This window comes from Myotis lucifugus, unplaced genomic scaffold (assembly GCF_000147115.1).
Source record: "Myotis lucifugus unplaced genomic scaffold, Myoluc2.0 scaffold_24, whole genome shotgun sequence".
NCBI classification, from domain to species: domain Eukaryota; kingdom Metazoa; phylum Chordata; class Mammalia; order Chiroptera; family Vespertilionidae; genus Myotis; species Myotis lucifugus.
The window spans coordinates 10,601,119-10,623,167 of NW_005871072.1; the positions used below are offsets into that span (position 1 = coordinate 10,601,119).

The 22,049-nt window shown below is 39.0% G+C and overlaps 1 protein-coding gene and 1 pseudogene across 1 annotated transcript in view; one reads left to right on the forward strand and one right to left on the reverse strand.

Annotated features, from left to right (window-relative positions):
* Nucleotides 1-22,049, reverse strand: part of LMO7 (LIM domain 7) — a 211,480-nt gene that overhangs the window by 106,377 nt on the left and 83,054 nt on the right. Inside the window, 1 exon segment of the mRNA XM_014453518.2 lies at nt 21,440-21,509. Coding sequence (XP_014309004.1) covers nt 21,440-21,509 — 70 coding nt within the window.
* Nucleotides 6,886-7,891, forward strand: LOC102441080 (annotated as a pseudogene).

Genomic DNA, 22,049 nt, shown 5'->3' on the forward strand with positions numbered 1-22,049 from the left:
ATGTTGAGAAGCTCATTCTCAGAGGGAAAAAGGCAGAATGTTATGGCAAAGTGGGAGGGAATGATAAAGAGAGAAAGATGAAGGAACTAAATTTAATAGTTTGGATTCGTCAAGAGTGAGGGGATTTAGGGAAAAGGAAAGAAAATATATAGCAAGAGAAGAGCAATACTGGTTGCTAGGAAACTCAGGCACATTTTTTTAAAAAAGCTTTGTAAAGTCTTTATTCTAGTGTACTATCAGTAAAAGGCAGTGTGAGCTAACTAGGGGAAAGCTCAAATCCATGATTCATTTTAAATAAGAGGTCAAAGATTAAAGGAATGTATACGTCAAAAGTTAAATAGCTCAATTAAAGGCATTTTATATGATCCTATGTGGGGGAAAAAAGGGAAATAACGTTTTGGCAAAATTACAGGGGGAGCAAAAGTGGCCATTTTGTTGGTAAGCTCACATAATTTCTAGAAACTATATTATTCGTAATTACCAAATGATTCAAATTCATGGTTCTACGATTGACCCTCAGACAAGAGTAAGTGGTTTGGTATACCAGTACCCCAAGTCCTAGATGCAAATCTCATACCCAACAAGGAAAAATAATCCATAAGAAGTCTTCCCACAAATTCAATTTGGTTCTGAAAATTTTAAATGTTATAAAACATTAAAACAAAGTTAAATTAAAAGTAAACTTATGTAACTGACAGCCAAAATTATTCTTCACATATTTTATAGAAACATAATCACATTCATTCAGTTGACAAATATGTACAGGCTGATAAATGTGTACATGCCTCAAAACCCATCCAAAGTATTAGAAAGGAACCACTTAAAATATAACATGACTAAACTTCATTGAAGACAAAGAAAAAATACAATTAATAGGAATACATTCTAATTTTAAATAAAGCCTGTACAGTAAAAAGCAGAATCTTTTAAACAACTTGATGATGCTTTAAGTTTAAAACAGACAAACTTCATAAACAAAGTAACCCATGTCCTAGGCAGCAGGAACAGGTTGGACTGGAATCAGAATTGTAACCTAAATCATGCTTACTGGACTAGAGCCCATTGTTAATTTATTTTATGCGATTTCAGAGAGTTGCCTAAGGGGAGATACAAAATTATAACATTTTCGTGTCTGATGAAACATCAAGAAACCACACCCAGCTCAACATATTAAAATGGAAGCATGCAACTCACAAAGACAAAGTAAAAACAAAGGACAAACCTGAAACAAATCTTATCTCACTGGACAGGTAGCCAGGACTCCAAGTTAGTTCTGTCAGCAACCAACTATGTGGCTTTGGAAATACTAACCTTTCTGGCCCCATTTTCCGCGTCTGTGATTAGTTTGTGGATCTGTAAACCGTTACCAAGGGCACACGCTTGTGTCTGCAAGGGCAGGGAAGCCCAGCCGCTCCTCGCCCAGCCCTCCACACAAATATTTCATAGCCCAGCTTACATAAAATACTTCATGTCAAAAGCCTGCTCTAAACATCGGTAATTCCTACACCTTGAGGACCAAAGGTGGCTTCTTAAAAATAAGCCCCCCAAAAAGCTGATCCCTGAAGATCTGATATAGCTCCTTTAGGTTTAAGTTCTTCTATAACTATGTATAAAAACAAACACTACATAAACAGAAATAGCAGGATGGCTGAAGATTTTCATATTCTCTCAAATCCCCTCTCCACCCTTTGGCCTTGAATCAATTATGAGGGCAGTCATGAACAGGTGTGTGGTGGAGGGCAGAAGGGTAAATTAGAGAGAGATTAATGAGTCAGGAACAGTACTTGCTATAACAACTGAGGCAAGAGGAGGAAGCCACAGAAATTTACAGATTCCCAGAGTTACATTAGTCTGCTGTAGTATCTCTACAGATTATCTACTGCTGCAGAGCAAGTTGTCCGAAAACTCAGCAGCTTAAAACAATAAACATTATGATTACACACAGTTTCTGAAGGTCAGGAATTTGGAGTGGCCTAAGCTTGTGGTTGTGGCTCGAGGGTCTCTTGGGTTGTAGACAGATGTCAGGTGGGGCTGCAGTCATCTGAACGCTGACTGGAGGCTGGAAGAAGCTGCTCCTACGGTGGCTGCCTCAGACAGCTGGCAAATCAGGGCTGGTTGTTGGCAGGAAGCCTCGGTTCTTTGTGGAAATAGACATCTCCACAGAGCTGCTTGATAGAGTGAACCATCCAAGAGAAAACAAGATGGAAGTTGCAATGTCTCATAACCTAGCTTTGAAAGTCACACTCCATCACTGCCTCATGTCCTGCTGGTTACACAGGTCAGCCTTATTCACTGTAGGGAGGACTAAGAATATAAATAGCAGGAGGTGAGAATTATTGGGGACCATCTGGGGACTGGAGACCATAGTTCACTTTCTGGCTCCAATGATTCATGTCCTCACTAACCCTTCCCAAGGTGCAGAAAACTCTCATCCCTTTATAAGGTGAGCTCACAACCTGGAATTGCATCATCTAAATCAGATCCAGGTACTCATGCGGTGCCTCAGGTATAGTTCCTTAAGTATAGCCCTTGAGCACAGTTCCTCTCAACTTAAATGCCAATGAACTAATAAAACAAGTTACCTAACCTGCCCCACTCCCCAAAACAGGTATAGGGTAACTCCAGTTCCAAGTGTGTAGAAATGAATGCCACTGAAATTCTGAAATCCTGCAAAGCATAGATTAGTGGGGTGAGCCACTCATTAGAATTTCAGGCCAGGAAATACTTCTTCATGATTTTTTGCTTTACCCTCTGAACGCTTGGTTCACCTTGAATATCATTTTTCCATTTCTTTGAAAAGCAGCTTCTGTTTGCAGCAGTGTTAGCTTTCTCAGTCGGCTTCCTCCCCATTAAAATTTGGGGAACTATAAGTCTCTTAGTTTCGAAGTCCTCTCTCCCTTTCAGTTGAAGTTTGGGTGTTTCTGAAAATACAATTCTCTCAAAAATATCCTGTCTAGCCCTGACCGGTTTGGCTCAGTGGATGGAGAGTCGGCCTGCGAACTGATGGGTCCCAGGTTCGATTCTGGTCATGGGCATGTACCTTGGTTGCGGGCACATCCCCAGTGGGGGGTGTGCAGGAGGCAGCTGATCGATGTTTCTCTCTCATCGATGTTTCTAACTCTCTATCCCTCTCCCTTCCTCTCTGTAAAAAATCAATAAAATATATTCTAAAAAAATATATCCTGTCTTCTGTGAATGGTATTGGACTTCATTGGATACACCAAAAAGCCACACACACAAATCCCTTCAAAAGAACACCTTCTCCATCTTGGTCTGCAGAGATGACTGAGGGACACCACCCCTCAGCTTCTTAGAAGTCCCATTGCTGGTCTAGATAAATTTGTAAGGCACCACTTTGAATCTTTTTTTAAGATCTTAAAAGATCTGCAAAAAGCCACATCCTCAGCTTCATCTTTTTTTAATTTAAATCTTTATTGTTGAAAGTATTACATATGTCCCCTTTTTTCTCCCATTGACCCCTTATTGCCCTCGCCCACACCTACCCCAGGCCTCCACCACCCTATTGTCTGTGTCCATGGGTTATGGATATATGCATACAGTTCTTTGATTGATCTCTTCCCACCCACCCATCCCTACCTTCCCTCTGAGATTCCACATCAGCTTCATCTTTAGACCTTGTTTTCCAGGCTGAGCTCTGAATTTGATCTTTGCCAGAAAGCCATGTCTCAATTCTAGCATCAACTGACCAAGGAGGCTGATAATTCTCAAAACCAGCAATTCCTATGCCTGTCATGTTTATCATCCTAACCTTCACTCTCCTGCACTTTACTGTAATCAGCAGAAGGAGGCCAGACAGCACTTTGACATTCCACGTGGAAATCTTTTCAGATCACCTAGTTTATTAGGCACAATTTATAGGTAAAAGGGAATAAATATCAGGTGAGAATCACTGGGACCACTTTAGAAGCTGGCTACAATACTTATACAATAAAGAATACACAACAGTCATTAATTTGTAGGAAATAAACTGTTTTAGAGATGTTGAGTTTCAGACATCCATACCGAGATGTCCAGCTAATTAGTACTGGTACATTGGGTTTAGAGCCCATGAAAAGTATCTGATCTTAAAATATGGTTTGGGGAATCAAAACCTCATTGGTAGTAGTTGAAATGAAGGATGTGAATGAGCCCTCTAAGGAAAAGCAAAGCTAGAGAAGGATGCACAGACACCAATATTTAAGAGGCAGTTAAAAAAAGAGTCAAGAAAGACAGAAAGAAAGAAAATATACCCAGCAACCAGAGGAATCAGAGAAAAAGCAGAAGTGAATAGGGTCATGGAAAACAAGGGAAAAGAGAGTTTCAAGATGGGAGAGTCAGATGCTACAAAGAGTTCCAACAAGGCAAGAATAAAAACAGTCCAAAGAATTTGACAATCTAATGCAAATCCTTAGGGAGCATGAACTTCAAGGGGTTAAGACGCGAATAAGTGACATTGAAGATTAGAGCAAGAATCACCCACAATGCAGAAGATCTCCTTCTTAATGCCATCCTAATAGTCTTGCCTCCCACTCCAGTTTCCCATCACTTCTCCAAAAGCTACCATCTCCCTCCGGAGCTAGAATGCTCCGTTTCTAGGAGGAGAGGAGGTGGGGAGAGCACCACCCACTCTCATTCTCCTGACCCCAAATGTAGGAATATGTTCTACTTCCTCCCAGCATTTTCTAGTTTTAAACATGAACAAAATTATACATTTCTAGGGAGTCTTAACTCCTATCTCCATTATAAATCTTGAAAAGAGAGTTGTGAGAAGGACAACATGAGGCCAACACAAATATTCTAACAAACACTAGATTCATAGGTAACATAGGTGTCCAGTAACACTTCCCCTATCAGAGCCTTTCAATCCACTTTCCTTCCCAAAGCACTTATGCAGTAATGGATTGCCACATCATCTAGGCAGGTTTCCTTGCTCTTTTATCAGGAGTGGAAGTAGCTGAGAGTGTCAGGGGCCCAGAGTCGAATTAATCATATTTTAACAAGCTCTTATCGATCAATATAAAGGTTCTCTCTCTTTTTTAAATATTTTCTTCCTCACTCCATACCCTCATTCACTCTCACTTCTCTCCATGAAAAGATGCCTTCTCCCTAAATATATCCCCTAAAGAATCAAAGTGAGATGTTTGAACAAGTACATGCACAGGCATACCTTATTTCATTGCACTTTGCTTTATTGTACTTCAAACATGTTGCATTTTTTACAAATTGAAGGCAAGACCCTCCACAAACAAAAAGATCACAACTTACTTTATTGTGATGCTCTCATTATAGAGGTCTCTAACTGAACCCATATCTCTAAGGCATGCATATACATGCATATTGATAGCACTATCCACAATAGTCAAAAGGTAGAGGTAACAGCTAAGATGTCCATTAACAGATAAACGGATAAAGGGTGATATATCTATATAATGGGATGTTATTCAGCCATAGAAAAGAATGCAGTAATGATACATGCTACATCATGGATGACCCTCTAAAACATTATACTAAGCAAAATAAACGAAACACAAAAAGGTCACATGGGATGTAAAGATGAAGCTGATGTCGAATCTCAGAGGGATATCCCTAATAGGTAAATTCATAGAGACAGGATTCAGGTTGGTAGTTGCCAGGGTTGGTGGGGGCAGGGGAGGATAAAATGGGGAGAAACCACTTAATAAGTAAGAAGTTTTACTTAGAAGTGATGGAAATGTTTAGTGGTTGAACACTGAATGTTCTAAATGCCACTGAGTTATTCACCTTAAAATGGCTAAATTTATGTTATATAAGTTTCATCTCCATACATTATTTTTTAAAAGGTGCCTTCTCTAACGTGCTTAAAATGTAAATGTCCTTTAAAGTGTCAATTTATGTATGTAATCTAATTTACATAAATAGCATTACAGTCTACATTTTTCTCTTCCACATTAAATCATTTTGTTACACAAAAGACTAAATCCTCATTAAAGTGTATACTACATCACCTGCAGCTCTTACCCAACCCAAGGTCACTTTCGTTTTTACTAGAAGGACCTAAAAAAAGTGTGATGACTCCCAACAAACAAGGAACTCTCTACTTGTGAGATCAAACCAATGAGACCCACTTATGCAAAAGTTTCCTGTATGTACAGGTCAAGAGCTATCATAAACAAAAAATGGCTTCATTATGATCAAATCCTAACCAATTCTGAAAAACAGCAAAGCTGTGCTCAGGGCTGTGACCTGAAGGCCATGCAGGCAACACCTCAAACCAAAGCTGCCAGAGCATCCCCAGGAAGTGCTCCCCGTCAACGAATCCCACGTTCTTCCTGCATCCACTTTGGCCTGTTATTCCCAGTGAGGTCCTATGTTCCATGCCTAGTTAAAGTCAGATGTTTTCAATTAAAAAAGAGTGCAGTATGCCCAGTTCCCCTGAGTCTGAGCACAGATCAATTTATCCCGAGGCCAAGAGAGTGCTGACCTCAGTTCCTTTTCTATTTATGATAGGACACCAAAGCCCCTACCTCCTCTCCCTCTGGAATGTAAAGTACCAAAAAGTTAGCAAGTATGTGCCAGCAATCAAGCGGTTGTCACCATTGTTCACTGAACCAAGTTCATGCTTTAGAACAGCGGTTCTCAACCTGAGGGTCGCGACCCCTTTAGGTCGAACGACCGTTTCACAGGGGTCACCTAAGACCATCCTGCATATCAGATATTTACATTACGATTCATAACAGTAGCAACATTACAGTGAAGTAGCAACGAAAATAATTTTATGGTTGGGTCACAACATGAGGAACTGTATTTAAAGGGCCAGAAGGTGGAGAACCACTGCTTTAGAATAACGGTCTGGTCAGCCATACCAGAATCACCAGAGGGAGCGTACAGAGTCAGCACTCAGGTGATGCTGATGCAAAAAGTGGAGAACAGCTGCCCTGGCCTCTTGCTACACAACGTGTGGTCCACGCACCAGGAGCACTGGCATCACAAGAGAGCTGTTGGACATGCAGACTCTCCAGATTCATTTCCTCCTTGGGTGGAGGCGGAAGCTGGGAGGAGGAGCCCTGGGAGTGGAGCACAGAAAACACAAAATGACTCTGAAGATCAGCCCCGATGAATCAGTGCTGACTGTACAAGAATCTGAATGCGAAAAGCAGTTCAATGAGAACGAAGCCATCCAATGGATGCAGGAAAACTGGAAGAAATCTTTCCTGTTTCCTGCTCTGGATGCTGCCTTTATCATGGGTAGTTGGCACCTAATGAACAAAGGAGCCACGTTTGAACTGAGGAAGCCATTAGTGCTCTGGCCTCTGACCCTCGCAGTCTTGGGCACATTTAATGCTCTTGACTGCTGTCTACATGGTGTACATTTTGATGACCAAAGGCCTGAAGCAGTCAGTTTGTGACCAGACTTTTTACAATGGGCCTGACGGCTAATTCTGGACTTGTGCATTTGGGCTAAGCAAAGCTCCCAAATTAGGAGATACAATAGTCATCATTCTGAGGAAGCAGGAGCTGATCTTCCTGCACTGGTGCCACCACATCACTGTGCCCCTGCTCGCCTGGACTCCTGCAAGGACATGGTTGCCGGGCTGGCTGTGTCATGACGCCGTGATAGTCTCTCACTAGGCCTTGCGAGCGATGGGTTTCCGAGTCCCCCGGAAGTTTGCCATGTTCATCACCTTGTTCCAGATCACCAGATGCTAACAGGCTGAGTCACTAACTGTCTGGTCTTCTACTGGGTACAGCACGACCAGTGTCTCTCTCACTTTCAGAACATCTTCTGGTCCTCACTCATGGGCCTCAGCCACCTTGTGCTCTTCGGCCAGTTCTTTGAGGCCCACGAGGGCAAGCTGGGGAAAACCACGAAGAAGGAATAGTGTGGGAACCGAGGAGGAAGCCATAGCTCAGTGTCAGCAAGAAAAACAATAGACAGAAGAAAATGGCCCAAGGAATCACACATAGGGTGCAGCTAAAACAAAACAAAACAAAACAAAACATATGAGCAAACACAAAACCCAAGGCAGCTTAGGGATAATTAGGCTGATGTAACCCAGTAAGCCTATGACCTTTTTTGGGGTGAGGACTCACTGAGTGCACCTCTATCTCCAAGGACCGCTGCTAGAAGACCCCGTTCCCTCTTTACCTGTCAACTTTAGGGCAAATGAGAGCAAAAGTGAGCCAGAGGCAGAGAGAGGGAGGGAGACAGAAAACAAAGGCTATTGACACTGTAGGAAAAGTATGTACTAAGTGTTATATTTCTCTAAGAATGAAAGAAGTTTTCTTAAGAAACTGTGAGCACAAGCATACACAATCCTTTCTAATCTTTCTGACACTAAACTAGAGCCAACAGAATAGAAAAACATGGAAGAGGCACAAGGTGTATGTCTAGGGCATTAATGCTTTAGCAAAAATTAAAGCCTTTGAAAGGAAGGTTAGTACTTGTAGCCCCCATCAAAAAAGATGTCTTAATCACCTCTTACGAAAACAGATGTAAACAACTGTATTTCAACTAAGAAAGGCTGGTGTTTTTCCCTTCGCAGCACGCCTCAGGCTAGTGACTGTGCCAAAACCAAACAGGCCAATATTTTTCCAAGGTTCTTGCTGGGAGGATGAAAACAATGCAGCTCAGTGCCGACGGGGGCAGCTCCATAGCAGAGCATCTCTGATAGTTTAACTGTAATTTCTACTCTTAACTGAGATGAGATATCCTGCATCAGGTGCCCCAGGGTTTTGAACAGAAGAGTAAATACAGAAAAGATAAAACTCAACCAAACGATCTGAAAATGGATTCTGTACTACATGTAGGTTCAGCCTAATCCCATTCTTGAGCTAGGAAAGGGGAAAAGAAGTGAGTCGAAGATCAATAAAATGTATACCCCTCCCTATTTAACTTCACACATACTAATAACATTCTACATGAACCCCTGTGGTACAGTCCAATTATATAATTGATCTGAGAGAGAGAGAGAGGGAGAGAGAGAAAGGAAGGGAGACAGAGACGAAGAGAGGAATAGAGGGAGAGTATGAGGAAAGGAGGAGAGAGAGAGAGAGAGCGAGAGAGAGAGAACAATTTATTGTTTCACTTATTTATGCATTCATTGGTTTATTGTTTCACTTATTTATGCATTCATTGGTTGCTTCTTGTATGTGCCCTGACCAGAGATCGAAACCACAACCTTGGCATATCAGGAAGACACTCTAACCAACTGAGCTACCTGGCTGGAGCCCATATTTCTATATTTTTGTGAATTTCAAAAAGAAATTTTCAGCATCATCTGTGTTTCTCCCTTAAGCAATGTAAGGTGTGTAAAATGCTCTCTGCTGGTTAAGTAGAGATACTTCAACAAACACTTCATGGGAGTTTGGTTGGAACAATTAACAAAGTGTTCCCTATAGACTTACCTCCAAATTTTAAATGATATAAAATACACGTCATACTTTTGGCCAAATCAGAAGACATTCTTCCTGTTTCAAGCCGCTTCAGAAGTGTTTTAAAAGGGACTTTTTCTCTGGGACTCAGAAAAATCAATTTATTAAGAGCCACACTCTTTAAAATAAAAAGCTTGTTAATATATTATTGGAATATTTCAGTCCTTTACAAGCCAAATAAATGTGTAAACATTCCTAGTATTTCAAAGAGGCAATTATGTTAACTAGTTCAATGTGATATATTAGTATCCCAATTGGTTAAGTGGCTTAATGACTAGACAAACTAGTTGAAAAGACTGGGGACTACTACACTGCATAGATTATATACATGTAACTACACATGTATACACACAGATGTGGAGATACACTGAACTTCCAAGCCCAATTAAATAGAAACACTTTTTCTGGCTAGCAGGAAAAGAAACTATTATATATCTTTTTTAAAAAATATATATATCTTTATTGATTTCAGAGAGGAAGAGAGAGAGAAACATCAATGATGAGAGAGAATCATTGATTGGCTGCACGCCCCCCACTAGGGATCGAGCCAGCAACCTGGACATGTGCCCTTGACCAAGATCGTACCCAGGACCCTTCAGTCCACAGGCCGATGCTCTATCCACTGAGCCAAATCGGGTAGAGCTGTTTATCTTTCTTGCTTTATTTGAGAGGGGACCAAAAAAGGGACTTTCCCCAAATTTTTATTTTAGCTTTCATCATGCTGTCATTCATGAGCCAGAGCTCTCTGCTTCTCTGTCAGAGAGGACAAAGGCTTTCTCAGCATCTTGTTTATGTGTGGAACTTAAAAGAATAAAATTTTATCCCATTCTGTATGAATGGTTTGAACAATGAACAAAGAATCCACACAGAAGCTGTTACATCTGTGTTAAATTATTGAGAACATCTATGATGGCTTGACATTGGTTCATAGATGTGAAACAATTGATGGAGGGAGTGTTGTTGTTGTTGTTATTATTATTATTATTATTATTATTATTAGGGCAAAAGCTGGCATGAGCTGAAAAGATAGGTCCTGCTATTGCAACTAATAGGTCATTAGGATACAACTAAAGTTGTTTTGAGCTTTGAAAATACATGACACCGTGCAATAAGCTTTCTTTTCCCTATAACAGAAAATAAGCAGAATAATTAAAATGGAGGAAAGGTCACATAAAAAACAACGCAGACTATCCAGCCCCAGCCCAGACCTGCTGAATTAGAACCCATAATTCTAAGATCCTCCAGGTGATTTGAGACTTTGTACTCATAAGTTTTCTGGTAAAGAACAATATAAGAAAAATATTTCCAAATATAACTTAAAGCAGTGCTTCTCCTTGTGTGAACGTGAATCGCCTAGGTGTTAGCGAGTTCCCATTAGGCCATCATCAGAAGTACTTGAATTTGGTTCTTAGGACACACTGAAGGTGATCACTCAAAATTAACAACTCCCTAGCAGCAGCGTAATAACCACAATACATCCAAATTTGCATTTTAATTACACAGTTTCCCATTAAGAAAGCATGGTAGTCACAATTTTGATCAGCTGACACTAGCTTTTTTACTCTTTTGGAGAATTCATTCTCTATTTTATGGCTTAGCTAATAAATGTAAGCTGTGAAGTAACACCTACATTTTATAACTATGTTATGTAGGCCAACACTCAGAGATCTAACTTCAATAGTTATTTGTGAGAAAAAGAAGCAGCTAGTACGTTTTTGGGGTTGGCTTGTTTGTTTGCTTTTGAAGGTTTTCCTTGGGTCCTTATTTCTCTACAAAGACACACTGAGCCTAAAGAGAGCGGTAAGCTTTTGTCACATGTGAAAACAGGAATAGGAACCACCCAGGAATGCTTAAAAGGAATTGCCAAGTGACACCCAGGAGATTATCCATGATAATTATGCCAGAAGCTTGGTGATTTGATTTTCCTCCAGCACTGTTTGGCAGACCAGGAGCAAAAACCAGACCAAGAGCGACAGAATTAAGATTGGCAAGATAGGGCAGCAAAGGAATGAGGGCTGAGGGTTCTGGTTAAAAGCTAGCTATTGAAATGCTTAATCAACTCAGGTGACAATTAACTACACAGAAGCAATAACAGGCTTTGTCAAATTGCAGCATGAAATATGGCATAGTCTTGCATATTATTCAAATTAAACTTTATATCAAAAGTGAATTCTAAAATGTAGTCACTCTTTTAAAATATGCTGAAATCGATGCTTAAGAAATTCTGACTGAGCACAGACTGGTGGCTGTCAGAGGTGGAGGGGTCGGGGTGGGGAGAAAGGAATGGGAATAAAAGAGAGAAGAGTTCTGACCTCAAATTATTCATGTTTTATGTTCCAAAGTAAAACAAATAAATAATTGCTTATAGAAACATGTCATAATGACACTAACAGGCATAGTCTATGAAGCAATAAAGCATGTCTAATGAAGAAAAACAACATAGTAAAACTAGCTCACTGAGAATTCGCGTTCCTTCATGCAGCGGCTCCCACCCCCCTTCAGAGAATCGTTTTTACAAGTGATGCATCTGGATCATCAGATTAAGCTTTTTCAGCCTCAGGGACTCCCTACTTTATGAGGCTGACTCACTTTTAGTCCTTTCTATGTCAAGAAGGTTCCGAAATTCCCTCACTGTAATTGTAAGACACTGTCCCCAAGTCGAGGTGATATGGAGGCTGAGAAATCCCAGTCTGCCCATCTGCAAGCTGGACACCCAGGAGAGCTGATGGTCTAGTTCCAGTCCTCATCCAGAGCCTGAGAACCAGGAGAGTCGATGTAATGGTGTAAGTTTCCGTTCAAAAGCCAGCAGACTCAAGACTCAAGAAGAGCTGGTGTTTCAGTTCAAATCTGGAGGCAAGAAAAGACCAATATCCCAGCTCATCCCCTCAGGCACAGTAGTTTCCTCTTACTCAAGGAGGGTTACCTTTTTGTTCTAGCCAAGCCTTCAACTAATAAGTTACGGCCCACCCACATGAGGGAGGGAAATCTGCTTTACTTAGTCTACCAGTTCAAATATTAACCCTCACTGACACACTCGGAGTGATGTTTGACAAAATATCTGGACACCCCGTGGCCCAGTCCAGTTGACACACAAAACTAATCATCACAACCACTGAAAGTGTTCTTTAACTGGCTCTCCTGTTTCTCTTCTTGATTTGCTTTAGTCTATTCTTCACACACCAACCAGTGATTCATTTACATTTTTTTTTTTTTTACATTTTAAATGCACTCTACTCACCAAAGTCCATGAAGCCTTATAAAACCTTGAGGACTACCTCTCCACCTCACTCTGTTTCAGACCCAGAGTTCTCCTCGCTGGCCCAACTTCATCCTGCCTTGATACCTCTCTCTTCCTCCTGACTGGAAAACTCCCACCCATTCCCATATCTTCCCACTCCCTCACTTCATTCACACCCTGATAAATGTCAACTCCAGAAATGAGAGGCACCTTCTCTAAAATACTTATCATACATGCACTCAATCAATCTCTACCCATTGACTTATTTTTTCAGTGTAATTATTGGTAACTGACAGGTATTATATATGGCTCACTGTAGTTATTGGCATCTGACAGGTTATTACTGACTGTGCTCCATTAGAGAGGAACTTTCTCTGCCTTATTTGTGGGCGTGTCCCAAATTCCTAGAACAGTACCTGGTTCAATAAACAGTGTTCAATAAACAACAGTCAGTGTTCAATAAACACTTTTAGGAAGGGAGAGATAGTCATGGGCCTCAAAACCATCAAGTAACCAAGGTCCCCATACCAGTCTTACACTGGGTTCTATTTCTTATTACCTCATTTGCTTTTTCCTTTCTAATTTCTACATAACAAAAGGTGCCTAAAGAGAAATGTTCCAAATGTTTTTGTATCTGCATAAAACCAGATATAATCCTATGTATGATATACTCCTATTCTGAATCATTTTTTTTAAAAAAACTCCACAAGTTAATTATAGTGCTGCTTTAAGAATTCTAACTCATTAATGTTTAAAAACAAGATTGCCCTCAAGGCTGAAAGTTGGCATATAAATGCTCATCGTAGATTTAAAAACAAGTAAGTTTTGGCACTCTAGGGAAGAGCTCTACACTGTGTCAATGCCATGACTAAGAGATTGTGGCTGGAAATAAAACAGGAGTTTCCTGATCTACTGTGCTGCATCATTATGTGGGCATTGGCAACAACTTCAAAGTTGGCATTAAGCTTTTAAGTTTACACCCTTGGTGATACTTATCTGTAATTGGGAGCTGGAGAGAAGCAGAGAAACAAGGAGACTCTGGAAGAAATCTCCTAAAAATGCTTTATAAATAACTTCACCATTATTGACTTATTTATATGCCACTTATGTGGAGGTGTTAGACATTTGGATATTTAACATCTAATATTGGTTACTTTGAAGACAGCCAGTGCACACTCCCCATTCCATCTATTTTCTCAGACTTACTAGTAATTATTGGATAACACCAAACTATTTCAAAATACAGGTGGTAATCCACAGAAATTTCAGTAAAATATACATTAGAAAAAAGATTATTAAAATACAACCATGGAAAATGTCATTTGCATAGTGTAGAGTGGCCTTATTTTTAGTAAATGCCTAATTTATAAATATAATTTCTTGCACAAGTGTAAACAATACATTAATAATGGCAATACTATAGGACTCTCCTATATCTTAATTAAGATGTAAGAAAAAGTACTCCCTGTTTATTGTTACTGGTGTTTTCTTTATAAAGAAAATAATGAAACTGACATAAGAGTGGTTTACATTTTAGTGTTTGAGGCATAATTACATAAGTTGTCACAATGGTTTAGCTTTCCTTTGAAATAAAAACATTTCTTTAGCATAGTTTTAATCATGAAACTACAAATGAGCAGTTGTAATCCAGTTTATTGATATCGTTTAACCTTTACTATCTCCATTAGGAAATAGAAGAAAAGGAAACAAACCATCTTTTAATTCAACAAAATACCAAGATCTGATCCAACACATATAAATTGCCCCAATACAGTGATATATATGAAATGAACAAACGTTAAAGAGAATGGTAATTTATAGGAACAACTAGCTTTCATTATGTATCAGTTGTGAGGAAATCAAGAACATGAAAACTAAGTCAGAGTTGAGGCAGAGTAGTGTGATGAGAGGGGACCTCCAGGTTTGTTCCCCATCCATTTGGAGATGGGGATCATGGCAGCCAGAATCAGCTCTGTATGGACGCTGCTCTTGTGGGCTAAGCAATCAAACAGGCAAGGATGAATGGATCAAAAAGAATTTGCTTGATGAAAGCCCTTCCCAAATTTGCTATGTGAAAATCTCCTCAAGCAAATGTATAAAATCAGCAATAAAATTCAAAAACAGAGAAAATACTACTGATCTTACCATTAAATGGTTATTCTAAACTAGCTCTACAATACTATCTTCCCATGTTGTCACTTGTTATCAGTATTTTCTACACATCAACATCCAAATACATTCACAAAAATATCTTGCTTATTATCAACTATATTCCCTCTAAGACACATACTGGGTTTGGCCCAACAGAGAATAACTCTCAAATTACCACAGTGGTAAGCAAAGCATATATTGGCTGCTCATCCAATTTTATATTCCATTCTTATTCCTTGAGTATTTTCTCTTAACCATACAGAATCTATTTCTGCCTCCTACCCAGAAAGTGCTACCCTTGAATGAAAATAGTAATTATATTTGTACTTCTTACATTATTTCAACTTGGATGAGAAAGACGAGGAAACAGAAGTGGGCTTTCTTTCCCCCCTAAAAACTCTCTGTCTTGAGGTCTCACATTTTATTTTCTTATTTGTGTTTATTTGATTTTATTTATAGAAAGAGCTCACAAGCTCAGTGTCCCACAAACCTCTCCTCTACCCACCCCCTCGGCTCCTCTACCCCTGAGGAAAGGAATGGGATAGAGTCCCTGCCTGAAAATGGTTTTTTAAAAAGCACATGATAAAATCTTGATAAGAATATTTAAATTACATAGCTGATTCCTCAGGTGAATTTTCTATCACTGCTGCAAGGGAAACACTACATGTTTCAACAGTGACCTTGACACAGACTAGCTTGCACTACCTGCTGACACCCAGCACAGGTACAAGAATGTTAACCACTAATAACCTTGTGAGAAAGGGCAGTTAGAATGGACCCATAAACTTGCCTTATAAACTGACAAATCCAGCCACTGACTCTGGCTGGTATCTTTGCATTTCCTGCATTCCTGAGTGAGGAGACAACCTGCCCAGCCTCTACAGTCACACCTTACACATTCCACTCTCCACAGTAATCTGAAAGAGGAACCCTTTAGGCAGGGCAAAGATGTTCAAATTCAGCCCATATTTTTGATGCAAGTGTGGGTATACTGAGGATTTTTCTACTGAGCCCACTGATAAGACACAAACATGCACACAAATGAATGGCTCAAACCAAGTTTTCTGAAATACCATTGCTTTTCAAAGGGAATGACAAGCATGAGTAGGTCAATGAAATCTATAGTCATTCAGCAAACTAGTCCATGTACTAGTAAAGGGGTAGTGTTTACTTTCTTGATTCTTTAGCTCAGTGGTTCTCAACCAGGGATGATTTTACCCTATAGGGTCATTCGCAATGACAGGAGATATTTTCAGCTGTCACAAATGGGAGGTGGGGGGCATGATGCTACTGTTATCTAGTGAGTAGAGGCCCAGGATGCTGCTAAACATTCTATAATGCACAAGGCAGACATCCACAACAAAGAGTTATCTGGCCCAAAACATCAAAAGTCATTAGGACCAAGGCTGAGAAATCTTGCTTTAGCTAAATACAAATAAGTCATTGCAGGTCCAAGATGACAATAAGTCATATTGTATTTCATGCACACTAACACATCAGATGGCAAACACTATTCTGGTTCAACAGTTTTCACCATCAGAATATCTTGTTTGCACAAAATAATACTAATGTAAAGTGTAATTGAAAAAAAAAATTAAAAATAAAAGAATTATCTTGCCTGCTTCTCGTGGTTTTGTATTGAGCTTGAATCTTTTTATTCCCAAATAAAATTATCATTTTGAGTTTCAATGATTTAAACATACCCACCATTAACACCAGCTACGTTTTTGGAAGACTCAAACTGCTGAGTTAGAATTTTTTTTCTAGTATGACTTTGTAAATAGGAAGGACAGAAAAGATAAGGGAAAATCAATCTATATATATATATAAAAGCCTAAGCGACCGTTGGACCGTTTGCTATGGCACACACTGACCACCAGGGGGGGAGATACTCAATGCACAGGCATGGAAACATGAAACAGACTGATGAATCTCAGAGGGAAGCGGGGAGGGGAGAGGGTGGGAAGAGATTAACCAAAGATCTTATATGCATACTAAAGGCCCAGTGCACATATTCGCTGGGGGGATCGGGCCAAAACTGGCAGTCTGACATACCCCGAGGGGTCCCGGTTTGCAAGAGGGTGCAGGCCAAGCCAAGGGACCCCAGTGTGTTTATAATATAAAACTCACTCAAGTAAGAAGAACCACATCTCTTTGGTAACATGGTTACTGTCTTGCCAAATAAAAAATAATAATAATCATGAATACTTCAAGCAAAGCAGTCAATATATTTCTAAATTATCTAAACATCTCTTCCTGTATTGTCATTGCTTATGTTTTTCACACAGGCCTATGTGCACAGGTAAATCCATTGCCATGGCTGCCAAGCCAAATATACATGGTAACTGACATAAAATGGACACATTATGGCTGCAGGAAAGAAAATAAGAAAGGAGAAATGGAAGAGGGGGATGGGAGTACTACAATCACTCAGGTTAACAAACTTACACAGAAATTGTGTAATTCTTACTGTATTTGACGTAACTTGATGTATCTACCCCACACAAGCCTCATTCACAGAACCCATGTCAATCCACACACATGAACTAAGTAAGTGGGCCAAAGGGAACCAACACTCCTGATCACAGCCCATTTGGCTAAGACGACTTTCTTCTCAAGGAACTGGTCGTGCACAGGCTGGCCATGATATCGGTAGCCCGGAATGAAAAAGTAACCTGATCTATTCAGATTTCTCTCTTGAGAATCTCAACTAGGAGACACCATTCCCAACAGGAAAAAGGTAATCATGTGGAATGCAGTTGCCATGTTTATGCTGAGCACTGGAGTAACAGGAGAATTCTCCCAAAATCCTTACGATAGAACACTCTACATCTCACTTAGCTTGAAAGCATTACTAAAAAAGCATTAACTGCATGCGAAACTGGTAAATTTTGATTAATGCCTTTGGATGTATCAATGTCAACTTCCTGTCTTTATTCCTCCAATGTACTTACCTGTCTTTGTTCCTCCAATACATCCCTATAAACTAGGAAAATGCTTGCCCCAATAGGCACTCCATTATTCCTTGTTTTACTACTGTACCCATAGTTAAGCAAGAGGTTACCATCTGGGGGGAAATAGGTGAAGGGTACTGGTTGGTTGGGTTTTTTTGTTTTGTTTGCAACTTTCTGTGAATCTACATTTATTTCAAAATAAAAAGTTTTTTTAAAGCATGTGTTAACTGAGACATTTACCTGTCTGTATTAGTTTCCTAGGGCTGCCATAACAAAGTACCACAAAATTGGTGGCTTCAAACAACAGAGATTTATTGTCTCACAATTCTGGAGCAAGAAGTCCCAAAATCAAGGTATCCCCAAAGCCAGGCTCCCTAGGAAACCTGTTGGGAAATTCTTCCTTGCTGCTGGTGGTTTGCTGTCAATCTTTGGTGTTCCTTGGCCTGTAGATGCATCAATGAAATCCTCAGTTGTCACACAGCACTCTTCCTATGTATCTGTCTTCATATGGCCATCTTACCATAAAAACACCAGTCATATTAGATTAGGTGCCCACCCTACTTCAGTATGACCTCATCTTAACTAGTTACATCATCTGCAACAACCTTAATCGAAAAAAAGATCACACTAGTCGAACCGGTTTGGCTCAGTGGATAGAGCGTCGGCCTGGGAACTCAGGGGTCCCAGGTTCGATTCCGGTCAAGGGCATGTACCTTGGTTGCGGGCACATCCCCACTGGGGGGCGTGCAGGAGGCAGCTGATCAATCAATCTCATTGATGTTTCTGGCTCTCTATCCCTCTCCCTTCTTCTCTGTAAAAAATCAGTAAAATATATATATTTTTAAAAAATCACACTTTGAGGTAGTGGGTTTTAGAACTTCAATATATTATATCTTTGGGGACAGAGTACAGGGGGCACAATTCAACCTATCACACTATCCCATTAAAAAAAAACTAATTTTAGGGCCTATCATTTTTCACAATGGAAATCATATTTATTCATTAATTTAAAAATCTTTGATCTCCTATACGTACCAGTCACTATGTTATATGCTGTGAACACAAAAATTACTAATATGAAGTCTGGCTCAGCTTCTTCAACTTTCTTTTCTATAAATGTCAAAATCTAAGCCTTCTGACTTACTCCTTTTTTAAAAAATGATTGATTTTAGAGGGAGGAAGGGTGAGGGGGGGGGGGGGGAGAGAGAGAGAAGCATCGATGTGAGAAACATCAATCAACTGGGGATCAAACCCACAATCTGGGTATGTGCTCTGACTGGGAATCCAAACTGCCACCTTTCAGTATATGGGACAACACTCCAACCAACTAAGTGACACCAGCCAGGGCTGACATACTCCTTCTTAAAGAATTCTTCGAGGTCAATCTTCATAGTCCCACTATAACTGCTCATGGATGTCAAAGTCACAGTCTACTGTAATTCTCTGTAGAACATTTATTATCTGATGCTTTCTTGCTCATTTGTCAATTAATTTGCTTGATCCCTATTCCCTATAAGCATTTTGCAGGTACGGTCCTTACTTGTTTTTGTTCCTCCAATGCAACCCTATAAACTAGAAAAATGCCCCAATAGGCACTCCATTATTTATTAAAAGAATGAATGTGCTACCAAAGAACATTCATTGAATATCTGTGTGTCAGACCATCTATATATCATCCATTCCCATCCTCATAACAACCCTACTAGATAGATACTAGAGCTCTAATTCACACTTGAAATTAAGGCTTTGGGGTTTGCCACAACCATTATTCCACACAAGCATCAGAGGAAGGAATCAAATGAGGCAGGATAACAACTTCAAATCAATTGAGCTTAGTCCACTTCTGAGGCTATGGTCACACTTCTACTCCTACATTCAATTGAAAATGCTCATTGTCCTGTATTTGGGAAATCATCCAATTTAATATGCTGGAAATGCATTTCATTTTAGTTTCTAGAGATAAAATCCAAACCAGATAGAATTTCTGATGCTTGAAATAGAAGTATTTGGAGAGATCTTTGGATTTAAAATTACATTTGTGATTTCATCTCATCACAGAATCAGGAGATTGAATAAAACCTCTGGGACCAACAACAAACCATCACAATTCAAGCATTCCAAATAGGCAGGGTGTTTGAGATCAAAAGCTAATTTCATTTAAAATGCATGTAATTAACCCAAGAAATGATGATTTAAAGTCTAAGCATTAAACTAAGAATAGCTCAAGCCATTGGAGAAGACAGAGAATACTTTCAATACAATTCGAACTTTTAATTTTCACAGAAGTTATATTAATATAAAGTATATTTAGTTTATTAAACTGAATATTCTTAGAAAGACTTCAAAAACCAAATTTCTTTAATTTATTCCTTAATACCTTGCAATGCACTCTATTAATAGAAGTAATTCATATATATATTCATATATTGTGATACATTCATATATTGCTAGACAGATACTTTCTAATAAAAATACTCTGCAAATAATTCATTTCTGTCAAAATTATGATGAGATTTTCTTTTAGTTATTTTTTAAATTAAATTTATTGGGGTGACATTGGTTAATAAAATTATACAAGCTTCAAGTGTATAAGTCTATGATACATGATCTGTATATTGCATTGTGTGCCCACCACCCAAAGTCAAATCTTCTTCCATCACCATATATTTGACCCCTTTTCCCCTTGACCACGTCCCCACCCCGCTGACTCAATTTTTATGACAACTGCAAACCCAAACATTTTGGTATTGGTACATTCAATTTTTCATGCCTTTAACATCTGCATACACATCATAGCCAAACAGAAGGTTTCTGAGAATATTATAAGAACAACTTAAGTATTCCAAAGAGAATAATTTTTCCTTTACATTCTAATTATTAGCTCTTAAACTTAGTGTTTTTTGAAATTAAAATTCTTAACGGAATTCTATCATCAACCTTGATTTTTAGGTATTGCTAACATTTTCAATATTATCCATCATTTGCATTTTAATTATAAATTACTTATGTCCAAAGACATGGACCCACCTTATTATTGGTCTCTTCAGTGCCCTGACCCACCAAAATATTTATATAATGACAGTGTGGGGTATTTTTCGTATGCAAAATTCTAAATTTAAAGCTAAAAATCTAGAGAATCATCCATAGTCATTTTATGGATAATATTACTGAGGCAAAAAAAAAAAAAAAGACATGTCCAACATCACATAGGATGTTGGTAGGAAACCTATTACATAAAGTAAACGAGCCAGGAGGTCTTGGGCATTTTTACAAATACACTCCAAGACCTGTGTGTTGGGTAAGGGTAATGCATAAGCAGGAAGTACCAGAAACAGAACAAAGGGTAAACATTGGACAGTTTCCCTAAACTGTGGTCAACTAGCAAACAATGTCTGCAGGCTGAGCTTCAAAGGAATGTATCACAAACAAATGTAATTTGTAGAAGAAATAAGCCAAGAAAGGGGATATATGAGGTTTGAGGGCACAAAAATCAAAACAAACAAAAAATAAATTAAATAAAATCTTCCAGCTGAAGGGAAACAGAGAGAGGTGTGTGGAGGACATCACAAAACATGCTTTTTTTGAGCAAAATATCCCAAACCTAATTTCTATAATAATTCCAGATAAGAGAACCTGTCATTTCAAAAACAAAGAGATCTAGTTTTGAAGAGAATTTATTACTTACCAAACCTGCTATTGGTGTGGACAGTCTATTGACCTTCTTTATGACACCAGGTTTAAGCTTATTAATCAAACTGAAAGTGAATAAAGAAACAAGATGAGCAATTACAAGAGTGCCAATATCAATTTAATGTTCTTTTTAACATTCTCAAAAATCATATATGTCACTATTCCATCCCCAATATGTTATTCGGAGCTAAGAGCCCCACAGAAAGCAAACAGCTGAGAAAACAATTCCAGAAAGAGTCAGAACAGTGCTGCCAACAATGGTGAGCTGTTCTCTTAGACCAGAGACATACTTCTCCATCCAAAGCCAAGTCCTTAAAACAGTGAGCTCCCCATCTACTAAAGAAAAGGTAATATTTGATTGTTGCAAACTGCCAGTTTAAGAATCGCTTCAATATAATTTAATTCACTTGGTCCTAAGAATACTTTTTTCTATTAACCATTTTCATTGATTCTTTTCTCAAACCAATCCTTTTTTAATTTTATTTATATGAAGATTGACAGTACTATTTATTCCTATTTACCCTTTTATATGAAAAATAAAAAACAAAAATAAATTAATGCAGCTATAAGTAATTAATAATGTTCATAGGCTCTTCATATACAAT